At 45.3% G+C, this 15,035-nt stretch overlaps 1 protein-coding gene across 3 annotated transcripts in view; it reads left to right on the top strand.

Annotated features, from left to right (window-relative positions):
• The window catches only part of ABHD2 (abhydrolase domain containing 2, acylglycerol lipase), an 88,083-nt gene that overhangs the window by 49,106 nt on the left and 23,942 nt on the right, over positions 1-15,035 (top strand). Inside the window, exons 9-11 of one of the 3 annotated variants that reach the window (XM_038419491.2) lie at positions 205-274; positions 1,970-2,054; positions 3,334-10,896. In XM_038419491.2, coding sequence (XP_038275419.1) covers positions 205-274; positions 1,970-2,054; positions 3,334-3,530 — 352 coding nt within the window. In that variant the 3' untranslated portion in view covers positions 3,531-10,896. Of the gene's footprint in view, positions 1-204; positions 275-1,969; positions 2,055-3,144; positions 3,240-3,333; positions 10,897-15,035 lie in introns of those variants that run through there. The other 2 variants (XM_043494189.1, XM_043494190.1) reach the window with 2 other exon arrangements.

Raw genomic sequence — 15,035 nt, 5'->3', positions numbered from 1 at the left:
TTCACCTGTTGTGCTGTGTTGACATTGGGAATTTACACTGAGATGGGCCTGAACAGATGGTCTCTATTAAACCACTAGAAGGAGGTCACGTTGGGCAGCTCATGGCTTCTGCCGATGAAGTAGACTAGTTCAAAAATGGCAGTTGCTCAATACTGAGTGTAAGTGTTCTTGCCTTACAGTTCTTTGTTGTTGTTTTTTCCTCAGGAAGTTTCATGGTTACAGTTCCCTGAAAGAATATTATGAAAAGGAGAGTTGTCTGCATTACTTACACAGGGTGAGCTACCATGGTGGAGGTGGTTGTTATGCTTTCATTTTGCTCTTGGGAATGATGAGGAATGTTCATTTGTTTCTGCATCACTGGTACTAGATGTCATATCTCATCACTCCACCAGGTGTACAGTGTGTCAGGGCTGGGAGTTCTAAGGAATCTAATGAGAGTTAAGCACCAAAATCCCATTGACATTCAGTGAGTTAAGTGCCCAGCTCCTTTAAGCTTTGAGAATCCTAGCCCTGATCTTCATCTGGGACTTAACTGATGGCTCCCATCAAACCAAAGGCTGTCTTGGAAACCGAGAGGCATCTGTTTTACCCCAAATTCAGGCCTCCTAGCTTATATTACATGAAGCCAAATTGTGAGCTCCTCAGCATAGAATTCTGTCTTGGTGGTAGCAACATAGTGTTCTGAGCACAAAGCCAAACCTAGAGTTAAGCCCTCTTAAAGATATCAAATTAGTATCACTCTGATCTATACAATTCCAGAAACATTTAAAATAAATCATTCCACTTTGAAAAGAGGCTCAGGCACTGCCTCTCCGGTCAGATGATCAGACATTGCACAGACCCAGGGCTGCAGAGGCAAAGCTGGGAAATGTACTAGTTATTTTCCTTAAGAGCCGCTGGATCAAAAGATAAAGGTGAATAGGCTATCAAAGCTCAGTAAAGCATTAGGGCATCAAATATCCAAAAGTAAGTCTCTCCATTAGCTGCCTGTTGCACTGAATGTGTGGAGTAAGAGACTGAATCCTCTCAGCTAGCCCTTGGCAACTACTCAGTTACTCCAGCTTCAGGCATTGGGTGAGGTTCTTTCCGTAGCTTTATACAAAGAGCATGTTATAGTCCAACCTCTGTCCCAAAGGCAGGGGGGTGATAGTTACCAGGAAAGGGTGTCAGAGGAAAGTGCTCAGTTGGCAATATTTTTTTATGATGGCAGAATCCTATCATGATCATGGCTGACATCTGATCCTCTGATGTCAGCCTCTAATCAAAGACCATGGTTGGATTGCATGCCACTCTGGCCTGCTTAAGCATCTCTCATCAACGACTGCAGGGAGCCTAGGGAAATGACATTCTTCATATCTCTTGCCCAAACCAACAAGCACAACTGAAGTTTTACTGTTATTCTGTCTCTGCTGGTTTGTGATTGTCCCGTCTCGGGTTTCAGCAATGCATTCCCTTGGGTGCTGTGTCCCCCCTTCGGAAGCCAGAGACAAACGTACATTTGATGACCATCTGCCTAGCAGTGATAGCTTAGATTCTCCCTTCCAAAAGCAGAATGCAAATGCTCTCAAGTATTGGCCACACTAGATGTGTGCGGAATATCATATGGATCCCGAGTACCAGTCATAAAGAAACTACCCAGTGTCACTGTCTGGAACTGCTCTGTTGGCAGGGTGTTACTGGTGATTGCCCTGTCATACCCAGCTTGCCCTTCAGGCAGTTCAGTTGAACCATACCAAATACTGCAGAGCAGCTCAGCAGTGACAGTCCACCTGGCATCGTTTCGATTGTGTGTGTTACATTCCTGATTGTTGCTGCAGGTGTAATTCATCACAAGATGTGGCACTCAGTTGTGGATTCATAGGCGGGTTGCGAGTAGATGCTTTTTGTTGTTAAGAGAATTGAGTTCAAACCAGGAATCTATAACTCACTGGTTCTCCATTTGTTTCCTTTTCCTTCTTTCATGGTGCAGATCTATGTTCCCCTTATGCTGGTTAATGCTGCTGATGACCCTCTGGTACATGACAGTCTGTTATCGATCCCAAGAGCTCTGTCAGGTGAGTTGAATGCATTGCCAAAATTGACTATTGCTTTTGGATTCCCCCTTCATCACATTGTGAATTAACATGTATAGCAGGGTCTGACTGCAGACTACTATAATCTGGTGGATGTGTACGGTGCAATCTAAACTGCTTTTTAAACCACCATTCACTGAGGAGGTTCCCAATTTTATTTTGGTAGAACCTAACTAAGCACTGTTCAGCTGGCTGTGTAGCCCAAGGGAACTATCAGATAGTTTTCCCAAGAAATGCACGTTCTTGCTACTTCACTGGTGTTAAGGAATGTCAGGAAGCAAAATTGGAAATGGTTTAGCTTTAGATTAAATAGTCTCTGCTTTGCAGTGAACTGCTTCCTCATGTCTTGGCTCCCCACACAGAATCAGCAAAGCAACAGGGCAAAACCCAGAAGGCTTTGCTAATAGTTCCTATGATGGTGTCTAACTGTTCAGGGCTAAAATTAACCATCATCTGGGGCAGCAAGTGTAGCACAGTGAAAGTGTCCTGCTTTGTGGCTGTGTGATCTCCCTCCATTTGTTGCTGGGGTCCCAATGAGACTGAGAATGAGAGATCCTGAGAGATCTATTTGCTGTTCCTTGGCCATGAAGAAGGTAAATGACCCTTCAAAGCCTTGGAATGGAAAAGAAAGAACTAGTTCATGTCTTACTGCTGAACAGAGCACATGCCCCAAAGGAGAACAGCAGGGCTTCTTGTTCTAGCACCAAAAGCTATAAGGAGAAAACCTAGTTATAAGTGGTGCCCTGAATGAATTATGCCATGAAGCAGTGGCCAGCTGAAGTGCAGCCAGAGTTCTGCAGTGTGGCCCAAAGCCCTTTTCGTATGGAATTGTACAGCCTGTGGAGCCTATAGGTACCAGCCGGCAACATGCTGGAGTCAAAATGGAGCACTGCTGGGCTTTATGGGTTGCACGTCAGTCCCAGCCTGCAGTGCTTTATCTCAGCTGAAGCAGTTTGCTGGTATTGAGAGCACTGCAGGCTGGGACTTGTCTCCATGAACTTCCCAGCTATCTGAAATGGGAGGGCTGCTGTAATATGTTCAATTAATTCAAATCTGTTGTGGCTCTTGTCAGCAAAAAGCTTGCATTCCTCTGCTGTGAAGCAAGTGTGTGTGCTTGCAAAGCCTCCACTGCCCAGATGGAGCACAGACACACCCTAACACATCACGGTGGGTACCATTGTCTGGGATGTTGCAGAGTTCTGTTTAGTTTTTGCAGTTGGCTTCTGAAATCTCATGCTCTTTTTCTCTTTTAACCTTGCAGAAAAACAGGAGAATGTCATGTTTGTGCTACCACTGCATGGAGGCCACCTAGGCTTTTTTGAGGGGGCTGTACTCTTTCCTGAACCCCTCACTTGGATGGATAAGCTTGTAGTGCAGTACACAAATGCCATCTGCCAATGGGAGAGGAATAAGTCTCAGTGCTCAGATACAGAGCAAGCGGCGTCTGGCCAGGAGTAACTGCCCCAAAGACTCTCTCCGATTTGCTTCACTATATTTCCCTTTTCTGGAACTCTGAATTCCCTCACCTGCTTTTTCAGGTTTCCATCCTCTTTGTGACATCCTGGGACTGGGGTTTGGCCACAATGTTTCCTTCTGAAAAGGAGCTACAACAGAGGCTAATAAGTGGTTTTGAGCATATTTGTGTCTCCTTTTGTGTTTGCAGTGCACTGCTGCATTTGAAGAACTGGCTTGTTGTTTTGGGTTGCTGGTTAGGGCTTGCTGCAGGATTCTCATACTAATGTGATGGTCTACTTAGAAAGTAGAAGTTCCAGTACTGCTGACCATCAGGTTATTCTTCCACTGGTCAAGACTCTTCACAGAGTTGCAGAACTTGTTTAGCTGTGGATGAGTTGTGCTGGGAGTTCAGTTCCCCCTGTCTGGTCATCTCTCTCCTAACACTGGGAGAACCCTGTATCAATCCATAGAAACCAACAGTTCATTCTGTAAGCCCCTTAGATGTGGCTTGCAGAAAGGGTGAAACCCTTGGTGCAAGGCTGAAGCTCTACTTGTCACTCATCTGACAAGGGCCTCTTGCCTTTTCTGGCAGTGCCCATACCAGGATTCAGCTGGGTTAGAAAACACTGAGCAACTTGTCAGAGCTTCAGCTGTCTCGAGGGTGGCAGTGCATTCTGATACTTCTGCATTTCTTTTCTGCTGGGCCTCTGTGTATAGATGAGTTTCATATTGGTCATTCTGTTGGATTTCCTGCTATGTAAACTCTCTCACACCAAGACAAAACAGATAGCCTTCTTGTGAATCTTGCCTTTTTTTAATGTAAAGAGTTTTATTTTGTCACTGTATTTTTTTTGTGTTTTAACCCAGGCCTTTTTGAAACGGGTTCTGGTAAATGCATTGGAACCACTGATTATCAATCTATTGGTATATCCAATTTGTGAGAGTATTTCACAGAGAATTAATACACCCTTTCTTAAGGAGTGTCGGGGGGCGAGGACATGTCAATATCAATTCTTGCTTCTTCTCTCCCCTTCTTGTATGTGCCAGGGTAGAATGTTCCAAAATCTCTCCCCTGAACTTTCAGAGCAATGAATGGTTTTGTTTTCAGCCACATGACTTGCCTAGGAGTTGACAGGAACTGGATGTCTCTAGCCCTGCATAATTTAAATGTTTATTTCTGTATGACTAACTGCCTCCACAGTTATTAGGATCTGGTAAGGCTGTCTATGTCCAGCTGGGTATTCGAGCCCTTCTGGCTCATTAAGTCTTTTCCCCACCCAGGATATCCAAGATCAACTTCAGTTAATGCACAAGGTGAAGTGTGGCAATTTGAAAATCACTTGCATACCTCCCTCATCTAGGGGCTGATACTGTACTGTTGCCCAGAGGGCTCTTTTAAGATGAACACCCTAGAAGAAAAGCTCCCCCATGACAATCAAGGACCTTAATATAAAAATAGGAACAGTCTGTTGAGACAGTGGAACTTTGTGGTCAAACTTTGCTTTACTTTCAGTTCCTTCAATATCATCTCATTACTCCGTCCTTGTAATTCCTTTCATCATCCATTTACTTCATCTCTGTTCCTGTCACACTTCCCACACCAATTAGCACTTTATTGCTTTAGCTCTGGTTTTGCGTTCTAGGCACTTTAGTTGAAGCTTAAGGGTAAAAACACCCTGCTGAATTTCAGTCCTGTAACACTAGTGGAATAAGCTTCCTGGGCCACACGATCTCTGAACTTCAGTAGATTGGAGAGATTTTTGTTTAATAAAGCAATAATTAACTACTGTAGCAAAGGTGCATTATCATATCGGGAAACAAACTCCTTCCATTTGCCTTAGGCCAGCTGTCTTGGCCTGTTTTAACAAACTGTGGTAAACCGTGCATTGTCTTGTTTAGAGAGAGAATTCAGGTTCTGCTGTTGTAGAAGTAGAAGAAATGACCAAGCAAAGCCATGGCAAGATTTGGCCACTCTTGTGGCTGGCTTAAAGGATGTTTCAGGGCATCAGTTAGCAAGGGCATCTTTGGTTGGTGTTCGTGTCTGTCTTTGTCATCCTCTTATCCGTAACTCATCCACAAATCACCAGAATAATCATACAGGGCATTCCGACTTTGGCTCTGTCCACGCTGAAGTAGCTGTTGTTCTAAATTATGTCCTATGAATTATTTATACCATCTCTCGCTCTTTTAGAAGTTGAATGTAAGCCACTCTTATTTATACACATTGACATAGATACATGATATAAATGTGTGGGGATGTGGCTCTTTATCTACAATGGGTTTGAACTTGCTTAAACTCTATAGCCAGCTCTGCAGTTGCTGTTCGTAGATCACCGGCTAGCCAAGAGACCAGACTGCCCTTCCCACAGTAAGGATTTCCCTCTACAGATCACCCTGTGCATTCATTCCTCCAAACCCAGCTTAGCTGCAAGTAGGAGGAGTCGTCACTCCCAGGGGAACAGAAGTCATCCTTAGCACCCATCAAACTGTTGAGGCTTCAAAGAGCAGGCAAAACCCAGGTTACATGTTGATGTATTTGAAGCAAGAAATGTTTTTGCTGTTTCCCAAATAGTTGCTTTTTAAACAAAAAGAACCTAAACGGTTTTCTCTAATAAAATTATGAACTCTGCCCCTTTCCAGCGTAGCAGAGCCCTGGGTTTTCAGCAGTGCTAAACTAAGCCCAGTTATGTAACTCTTCCAACTTTTCTGTAAACGAGTTGCATGGCTCTTGTTTGCAGAGTGTCAGTTCTCTGAAAGTAAGTGCTGAAGGCTTCCTTCCCCAATAGTGACTTGTAACCATTTTCTAACAGAAATCAAAGGGATTGTTGCTTTGGAGAGGTTTGTTTTGGGTGTTCAATGTCTTTGGCAGCTCTTTAGCTGCTGAGCTCAGGGATTCCATTACCATACATCTAAGTGTTGTAGAACCTGCCTTAAGGGGAGCTCTGTCTCCTTGGATTCAGTGAGGGAAGCTTTGACTTAAAAAGGCTTTGCTCCATGCTGTTAGTAAGATGATGGCATTTTGGTCTTCTATTTCCTAAGGCGTGAGGAAGAATGGTGTTGTCTTCATCTCTTCAAACACACAGAGAGAGTCTACTGTAACTAACTGATCTTATTGTGGCGGGTGACCAGTCAGTCAGTGACTTCTGTTCTTGCTGAGTACTAAACATAACTCTTCCCCCAATGAAAAGAGCATCTGGGGGAATTCCCAAACCAATGGGAGTTGCTGCTTGTCCAGTCAAAGTGGGCAGGCAGAGATTCTGCTGTTGGAGAAGCCCAAAGGAGCAGATTTCACTGGGAAAATTTCAGTTCTTTCTTTCACCATTGTTGGCAGCTGAACTCTGCCATCCCCTCTTTGTGAGCTCATCCTAACTGCAATGATTCCAAAAGAGAGAGACCACATTCTGTAGAAAGTAAAGCCCCTCCCAGGGTTAGACTGGATGCTACTCTGGAAGATCTCTAAGACTTAAGGACTGTGTTCATGATCAGTATCCATTCCTCTTCAGAGGTAGCACCAGGCAAGAACTCTTCCCTGTCCTGCTCTCTATAGAGATTTCCATAACACTTACTTTCCCACTGCTTCTCTATCTGCCCATGCACAGATGCACTACCCTTAGTCTGAGACTTCAGGAGCACTTAACACCCCAACATTCTGGTGCAGTCACTCGGGTGGGGGGATGGAAATGGATCTAAGTCTTGGCACTCTTGCCACAAGAGTTCTTGCACCTTCAGGTGAGCCATCTATATTCTCTAAAGCACTTGAAGCAGTTGTGCTTGTGTCTGGAGTATGATAAATGTTAGGAGGTGTGGAAGTTAGCTACTCTAGTTTTGGGAGAAAGGGAAGGAGTTGCTTAAGGCTTTTGCCATGGGCTTTAAGGGTCTCATTTGAGTTTTGAGACTTAAGTTCACCCCAACAAGATTTTTGTAGCTAGAAATGTTTAATAAAAACTCCCTCACCAGTGTGACTTGCTGTGGCTTTGAATGCATGGACCAGGGACCCAGTGATGTAAAATATTAAGAGCTTCCCAGTCTGATTGGAAGCCATATCTTGCAGATCATTTCTTCTGCCTTCCCTCTAGCTAAAAATCTGCTGCACAACGTATGACTGTATTAAGGCTTCTGGAGAGGGGACTTCTGTATTCAACCCTATATCTGGAGGAAACAGTGCTCACTGCCATAAGAGGGTCTGCCATTGTACATCAATCCTAATTTGCTGTCCCCCACGCACTATGCTAGCAGTGATAGTGTGATGTGGGCATACGCGTGCCAGCGACCATGTTGAGATCATCCTCATAATACCATGTGACAGAGGTCAGGTTTGAGCTCTTACCTTTAGAGGTGAAAGTCATGAGTGTGCATTCCAGGCCTATGGAAACTTTTTCTCTTCCACAACAAGCGCCTTCCAAAACAACCACACTATATATGCAAATGGAACAGTGCAGCTCTTCTGTTTAGATCTGCTGTGTGAGTTGGGAGCTAACAAGTGGCTTTTTCATATTGATGGTTTCAGATTGAGGAATGGCGGTAGAATGGAATAAAATTCACTAGGGCTCAGCTAACTAGCACTTAGTACCATACATTTATGCACCCCATCATTGGATATCATTGGCACTTAAAAGCAAATCACCAGAAAGGGTCTCTTCTAGTCAGGTTGCAACCAATTCTCCCTGAACGATTATACTGGTCTACTCTTCTTTCCACTGTTACCAGAGTGTCTGCAGAGATTTGAACTTTGCAGGTGAGCGGCTGGGACCTGTTCTAAGACTAGAGATTGAGGAACTTGTTGTTTTTACATCAGACCTCCCAGAATCTTTAATAGCCAGTTTCTAATGTTCTCCTCTTGAAACAGTTGACAGGATTTCCAGATGAGTCTGAACCTGTTGCAGTTGCATTGTGAAGGCACCTGAAAGTCTCCGCAGTCTCCTCCTCAGCACTTCTTGACACTGATTCTTGTTTATTGAGAAGTATTTGTTTTGCATTGTGAGCATTAAGTTAAAACATAGAGTACTGATGTCTCTCAGAACTTGACTTTAGCCAACTACTTTTTTCTTCATCCATCCTAGTTCTGTCAAGCTTCGTAGAGGACAACCCTTCAGACACCTAGTGCCTTGCCCCTCGTTCCTGCCACTTCTTTCTCACCGTAGCTGCAGCTTTCGGTAACACATAGCTGCAGTTCTGCACTTGTCACTGTTCTCATGCAGAAAGCAAACACCTGACTTTCCTTCTTTGGAGTCCAAGCTAAAAGCAGTCTGTCTATGGGTGAAATGTCACTGAATGACAGGTGTGTACAGAGCTAAGAAAGGACCTTGAGTTTGGGCAACCTAAAACTACCTATAGTGTATGTCTTGAGGCTTAAAATTATAACTAAATAAGCAGTAGATTATTTTACAACTGACTTCTGCCTATAAAAGTGGGGACTGACTCTCACAGCTATTGACTAAAATGTAAACTTGTTTCCTTTTTAAAATCCAAAAGATCCCATGTTCTAATGAGCTAGCTTCCTCCATCCACTAGCTTATTGGCTCTGTAGTGTACAGCAGGAGATGGGCTGTCTCCTTATCCGATGCATCAGGAGTGGCATTTGGAGGGTTTATTGCCAAATGTAGTGACACTGGTCACTGAGGAGCAATACAAGGAACCTTCTGGAAATATTATGCCTATCTGGGGTTTATTGGTGGTTGTAAAAATCCTTTACAAGAAGCTTAGAAAGGGACCCTGCCTGTGACACTAGCCCATCAGAAGGCTGTATGTGGGCATTGCTTCTGTCCTGAGTCAGACACCATGTGTCCTTCCATTGGCAGGTCTGTGTTTGGGTGGTGTGTAGTAGCCATAGTGACTCAGAGTAGCAATGTTTACTGCAGGGGTACAAATTCTAGGCAGAAAGCAAATTGCTCTTCATAGGAGTTCTTTTTTTTTTGAAAGGCTATTCAGAACAGAGGTTAAGGTACACCAAAGAGCCTGTGAAGGGGTGCCTTGATTGATGTTGGGATCCATGCCCCCTCTCCTGCAAGACATGTTCCTGCTGCTGTGTCCACTCTGTCTCCATCTGGACTTGTTTTCTTCTTTTGGCTGAGGGGGCTGAGGCATGCTGGCACCAGAGCAGAGATCAAATTATCTGTTGTTAATCATCTGGGTTGGGTTGGAAGGGTTGGGTTATCAAGAACTGTACTGTAGTTCATTTGAACATTTGTATCCTTTTAAAAATTTGATTGTTGGTTAAATCCAAGGGCACAATCGCTGTATTAAAGGGCAGCATTTACCACGCTGGGGCTGTAAGAGGAGACAACCTTTTCCGAAAAGATCTAATGGCTCCTTCAAGAAGAGTCCCACTCTGCTTCCTCTGTGCATAGGCTTGTTTTCTCTTCTCACTGCTAACTTCAAGCAGCCTGGTTAGTTCTAACCCTCTTGGGGAGCATCCAGGTTTCTTGAGTCCCGTAGTTGGCTGTATAAGTAGGGGCATATACAGCTGTTGCTTTTATGTGACTGGCAAGCTTTTGCAGTACATGTCTTGTCATGCAGAGAATACAGCTACGATCAGAGGAGGCAGCACATCATATCAGAGTGATCAGTAGCAGCATGTTTTACTAGAGTGCTAAACCTTCTGGTGGCAGCTGCCAACTGGGAGTCCTAAGAAATATGGCTGATGGGCCAGATTTAGTTCAAAAATGACTATTAAGTCCAAGTGACATTCTCCCAAAACAGCTGTTCAGTGATTTGTCTTTAGCCCCAGATGTTGGTTCACTACAAACCTGTGTTTCTCTTCATTAAGAAAGCACAATTGTTCAAGAAAAGCCTTTTCCCTTTCTCCCAGGTGTCCCCAAGCAGAGGGGGGGTATTCCCTTCAGGAAGCCAGATCTGTACCTGTGCACTCTTAGATTTCTGCCAGTGCAGCTGCCTTAGTGGAATGGGTTGAGTGTAACTTTCTTGATGTCTTTTTGAACTCTTGCTATTCAACCGAAATTTAAAAAAAAAAAAAAAAATTATGGGAAATTTTGCTTCCGAATAGATTCTCTGGAATCATCACTTCCACATTCCTGATCCTTTTAACTTTAAACGCTGCCCAGAAAAGGTTGCGTTTGTATACTGAGACCTGCCCCCAGCTGCCAGGTTCTGAGTCAGATTCTCGGGAGCTGCCAGCTCCTGGGGAGAAGATTTGCAACTAGCAATGCAATTTTTCTATATCTGCTGACATTTACCTTTGAAAAAATTATAAAATGTGTCCTTGATCTTTTTTTTCTTGTGTTAATTTTTTTTGTTCTTTATTCTGTGTGATGTTAATTGAGGTCATTGCAAAACAATGTAATTTTGTTATCTTTGATTCAATTGAATTTCTTTACTTAAAAAAAAATAAATAAAGGACTTTCTGAGTTCAGGTCTTTGTGTGGTAGCTGTGTATGTAAAAGTTGCTCTTTATTAATGGGTTCATCTCCCCTGAATTCGTTTTCCTTTGCATTGGGAGACCCAACAGCAATACCCTCTGCCCATGAAATGGTGTAGAGTTAGGGGCTTTTCTGAAAGGGGTTGCATCTTGCTCAAGATGGTATCCATAGCCTGATAAGGGCTCTTTGGAAATCCACCATTAAATAATGAGATGTGGAGAGTGGAGCCAAGTGCTTTGGGGTAGGGTAGAATCCTGTGTCTCCTTAGCATGTGTGTGCATTGCTGTGAACTGGAACACTTCAGACAGTCTTCAAATAAGTATCAGATCCACAGATGCCTTGATTCTGTTCTAAACTATTACTTTCCTTCCTCTCCCTACACCTCTCGGATGGTGTCTGGTGTCCATGGACATTCTAACTGTCCTTACAAAACTCTGAATTCCAGACTGATCTGTGCTCTAAGAGGGTACCACCTTGCCATATGGAAATGACTATATTGGAGCAGACCAGCAGTCTGCCTAATCAAATATCTGGTTTCTAATAGTAGAATTGAATGAAACAATGGCTGGTTTCATTAAATTGCTGGGACGAGGAAGGGCAGTTTGTTCCTACACATTCCTGTTGGTTTGTTGTCTTATGTCCTAATTCAAGCCTTTAATCATTTTTGCTGCCCATCTCTGTACCTTTTTTTTCCTGCTGAATTTTGGCCAGAACAAAATACAGAATTGCAGAGGGAGGTAATGATTTCATGCACTGCCACGGCTTTGGGGAAGTACCTTGTCCTGGGAAGTTGTCTTGTGGGGTTTCATTAGCAACTGATGCATGAAGTGAGCAGTGCATTTGGGAACTCTGGCAATGGGCAAGGTGGTATCTTTCAAACCATGTTCATCTCAAACTGCAAAGCTACTGGGTCCAGAGCAAGGGGCCTGGCTCAGGTCTGAAAAAGCTGCAGTGGAGAGAAGGCTCCTGCTGCAAGGTGGCAGTACTCTGTCAACCTGCCACTTGAAAGGGATTGCAGGCAGATGAAATCAGGTAGGTCAACAGTCCTGCCTACTGAAAGGCCTACAGCCAAGCAGCCCTGCTGAGGGTTAGAACCTCTCAAAAGCAGCTACTTGCACCCTCATCCCTATCAGTCTGTTGAAGCGCACCCTGATTCTGCTCCTTATGCTGTGTAATCCCCTTCTCCCAATGGGTCTGATGCTCCTCAGAAGAGCATTGCTACCCAGCTTAGATCTTCCTCCGCTGCGGCAGCTGAGGTACATATGTGGCACCAGCCCACCTGCCCTCTCAGCTGCTCAAATCTCTCATTCTGCTTAAAATTACTCCAGGCAGTAGATAATGCCATTGGTACCCCACCCATCCACAGCAGCACTAGAAATGCCACAGAGAAGCTATCTGCCTCCGTTTAATACCAAAGATTCCAATTTCTCACACATGACTGACTCCTGGATTAGGCTGTGCCCACCTTGGAATCAGGGCAAGTGCCCTCCACATTGTCTAGCAACTGAACACTGGCCCAGGCATCCTTGTCCCAGTCCATCTTCTGGAGATTGGAGTTGGCAATACTTTAGCATATTCTTGTGGTTATATGGTCCTGCTTCTCCTTTTCCAGTCTGCAAACTCAGCCACTGGGCATTCCCAGGTCCCTGCTTCTGATACAGTACAATGCCCTTCTCTCACTACAGTCTCCTCCCACTGGTCATCGCCATGACTTGCATAACCTGGCCTAAGCTACCTTCAGCCACTTAATGTCCTCCCTCCTGCCCTAGGGCATGTTGCCTTGTCCCACTTACCAGGGACATACTTGCACTACTTGTCTGTCCTGTGCAACCTGAGCAGCCCACACCTAAATCTATCCAGGACATAGCACTGGAGTGGGGGCTTGGAGGGCGGTATAGTCTAGTGTCTCCTTGGAAAGCTGAGAATTCATAGGGCCTGGTTTTCCACAAGGGCCAAGTACCCTCCGCTCCCTCTGCACCATGAAAAGCTATGCCTAAAACATTAAATAATCCTGTGTTAATCCCCACATGCTCCATAAGGGGAAATTCTATGTGCTCTATCGGCCAGAGCTGTCCTGGCTGGAAGGAACAACACATCTTAAGCTCTAGCTGGGAGTGTTCTGCTGCTGGATGCTGCAGTCTTGCCCTGGTAGTACACCATGTATCTGTTCTCCTTTGTGTATCAAGTTCTGGTTAAAGTATATATCTTGCTAGGTCATCTTTTGCCCAGTTTATTCTGTATCCCCCTTCCTTGTTCTCCTGCCTGCTCCTTCCCCCACAATCAGAAGATGGCTGGGAGCTTCTTTGTGGAGAGATGATTTTGGTGCAGGTTTGGAAAGAGTAGGCAGGAGTGGTGAATGATTCCCTACATGGCTGGTGCCTTCTACGCTGTCCGAAAATGTGAATGCTGGAACATCAACCCCTTTCCTTCAGCCTGAAACTACGGTAGCTCCTCTCAGACCAGATGACTGGGCTGCTGGCTCTTAAATCGGCCTGTCTGAAAGTGGTGAAGAGAGGGAGAAAGCAGAGGTGTCTTAACCTGTAGGAGCTGGAAATAAATCCAGTCTCCTAATCGCTACTGTAGCCTGAATGTTTGGGAAATGACACCTCTGAAGAGTTAATCACCTGTTGGCTGACCCTACTGCATAGCAAAGCACAGCCAAAACCAGCCAGAGCCCCCTTCGTTTGTTGGCACAAAATGCCTTCCTGTGTGTTTCCTTCGCTCAGACAATGGTGGCTAGTTGATCCTGTTTCATTTCCCCTGCAACAGGCTCCTGGCTGTGCAGCAGGTCTCCAAAATGTCTTGCATGGCGTGTAAGTGACAGGAGGGGTCGGGAAGTGCCCTCATTGCCTGCCTCTCGACTAGGATTTAGATGACCCCGTGTAAAATGAATTGTATCTGGCCAGAAGAGGGTGTCATGCCCTCTATTGAGTGAGAACCTCTAAACTCGTCAACAATTGCTCTCGCTGACAGCGTCTGCTACAGCTCAAATTCTTTCTTGCGTTGGGCAGAGCTCCGCTGGGAGCAATGCACTGACCCGTCTGATTCCAGTGCCAGTTCTTTCTCTGCCGAGGCACTGGCTTAATCCCAGCCTATGTCTGATTGTTTTCCTTTGCTGCGCTGAGGCTTACGAGGTAATCTAGTCATTCAGCTGAAAGTAGATGTGAACAGCCCTAAATGCCAGCATGTCGAGAGGCCTTAAAATGGGGGTAGCATCCTAGTTAAGTGCCAAAAGACTTGCTACCTTCAGGCCCTTGAATCCTCTGCTGATAGGCATGTTATGAGTTCTGTACCTGCTTTGTGGGGAAACACCTTCCCACCCCTGCAAGGAGCCCAAGTTGCAGCATCACTGGCTTGGACTAGCTTGTGCTCTGCCACAGGTTGCTGGCTGTATGACCATGTGGCACAATATCCTTGAGATTGCTGCAGGTACCAGTCCCCACAATGAACTGGCTGACGCAAATTGAAAGGGAAGTAGTGGCTTCTTACCTGCCTGCTCCTGGCTGCCCCAGCAGAGTTTTGGGCTGTACTAAACCCTAGCAGGCGTGATCCTGTAGTGCAAACCGGGTATCAGTAAAGTAATACAGAACTATAGTTGACCACTGCCCCATCACTGCCTGATGCTGATCCTGGGGCAGGTCTGGAGCTTGCGTGCACAGCTATGCCGGCAGAATGGGTACTGTTGCTGGGGAAGACTGATGTAGCCCCAGCCCTCTCTGTTCAGACAGGCCCCATCCTCCCTGCAGCTTCAGAGCAGACATCCTGTTTGGTTTGAGTCTGAGCCAGTGCCCTGATGAATGGACCCCTTGTCAGCATCCTCCATCTCCAACCATTTCAGATGGGCCCCTACAAATTAAGGGTACTGGTGTGTAGCTGGAGAGCTGAGAATGGGAGGAGGGAAGGAGAGAGGGATTGGGCTATAGCTGCAGCTTAACTGGTACAGGGTGACTATGAAGCCTTTGGACGGAGAGAAACTAGCTTTTCTCCAAGCCATGAGTCTCTTTGGGTTCCCCTTATGCCTGTTGCCTGGAGGCCAATGAAGTTAAAGGGCCCATGATTAAGACTCTTAGTAGTCTGCTGGGGAAGGGAGAATAGGGAGCTCGGGCTCCATGGCACATTCCAGCCTTGGCCT

Source organism: Dermochelys coriacea, chromosome 10, assembly GCF_009764565.3.
Source record: "Dermochelys coriacea isolate rDerCor1 chromosome 10, rDerCor1.pri.v4, whole genome shotgun sequence".
Taxonomy (NCBI): Eukaryota; Metazoa; Chordata; order Testudines; family Dermochelyidae; genus Dermochelys; species Dermochelys coriacea.
The sequence above is the reverse complement of the archived record's forward strand: the minus strand, read 5'-3'. Positions and strand labels throughout refer to the sequence as shown.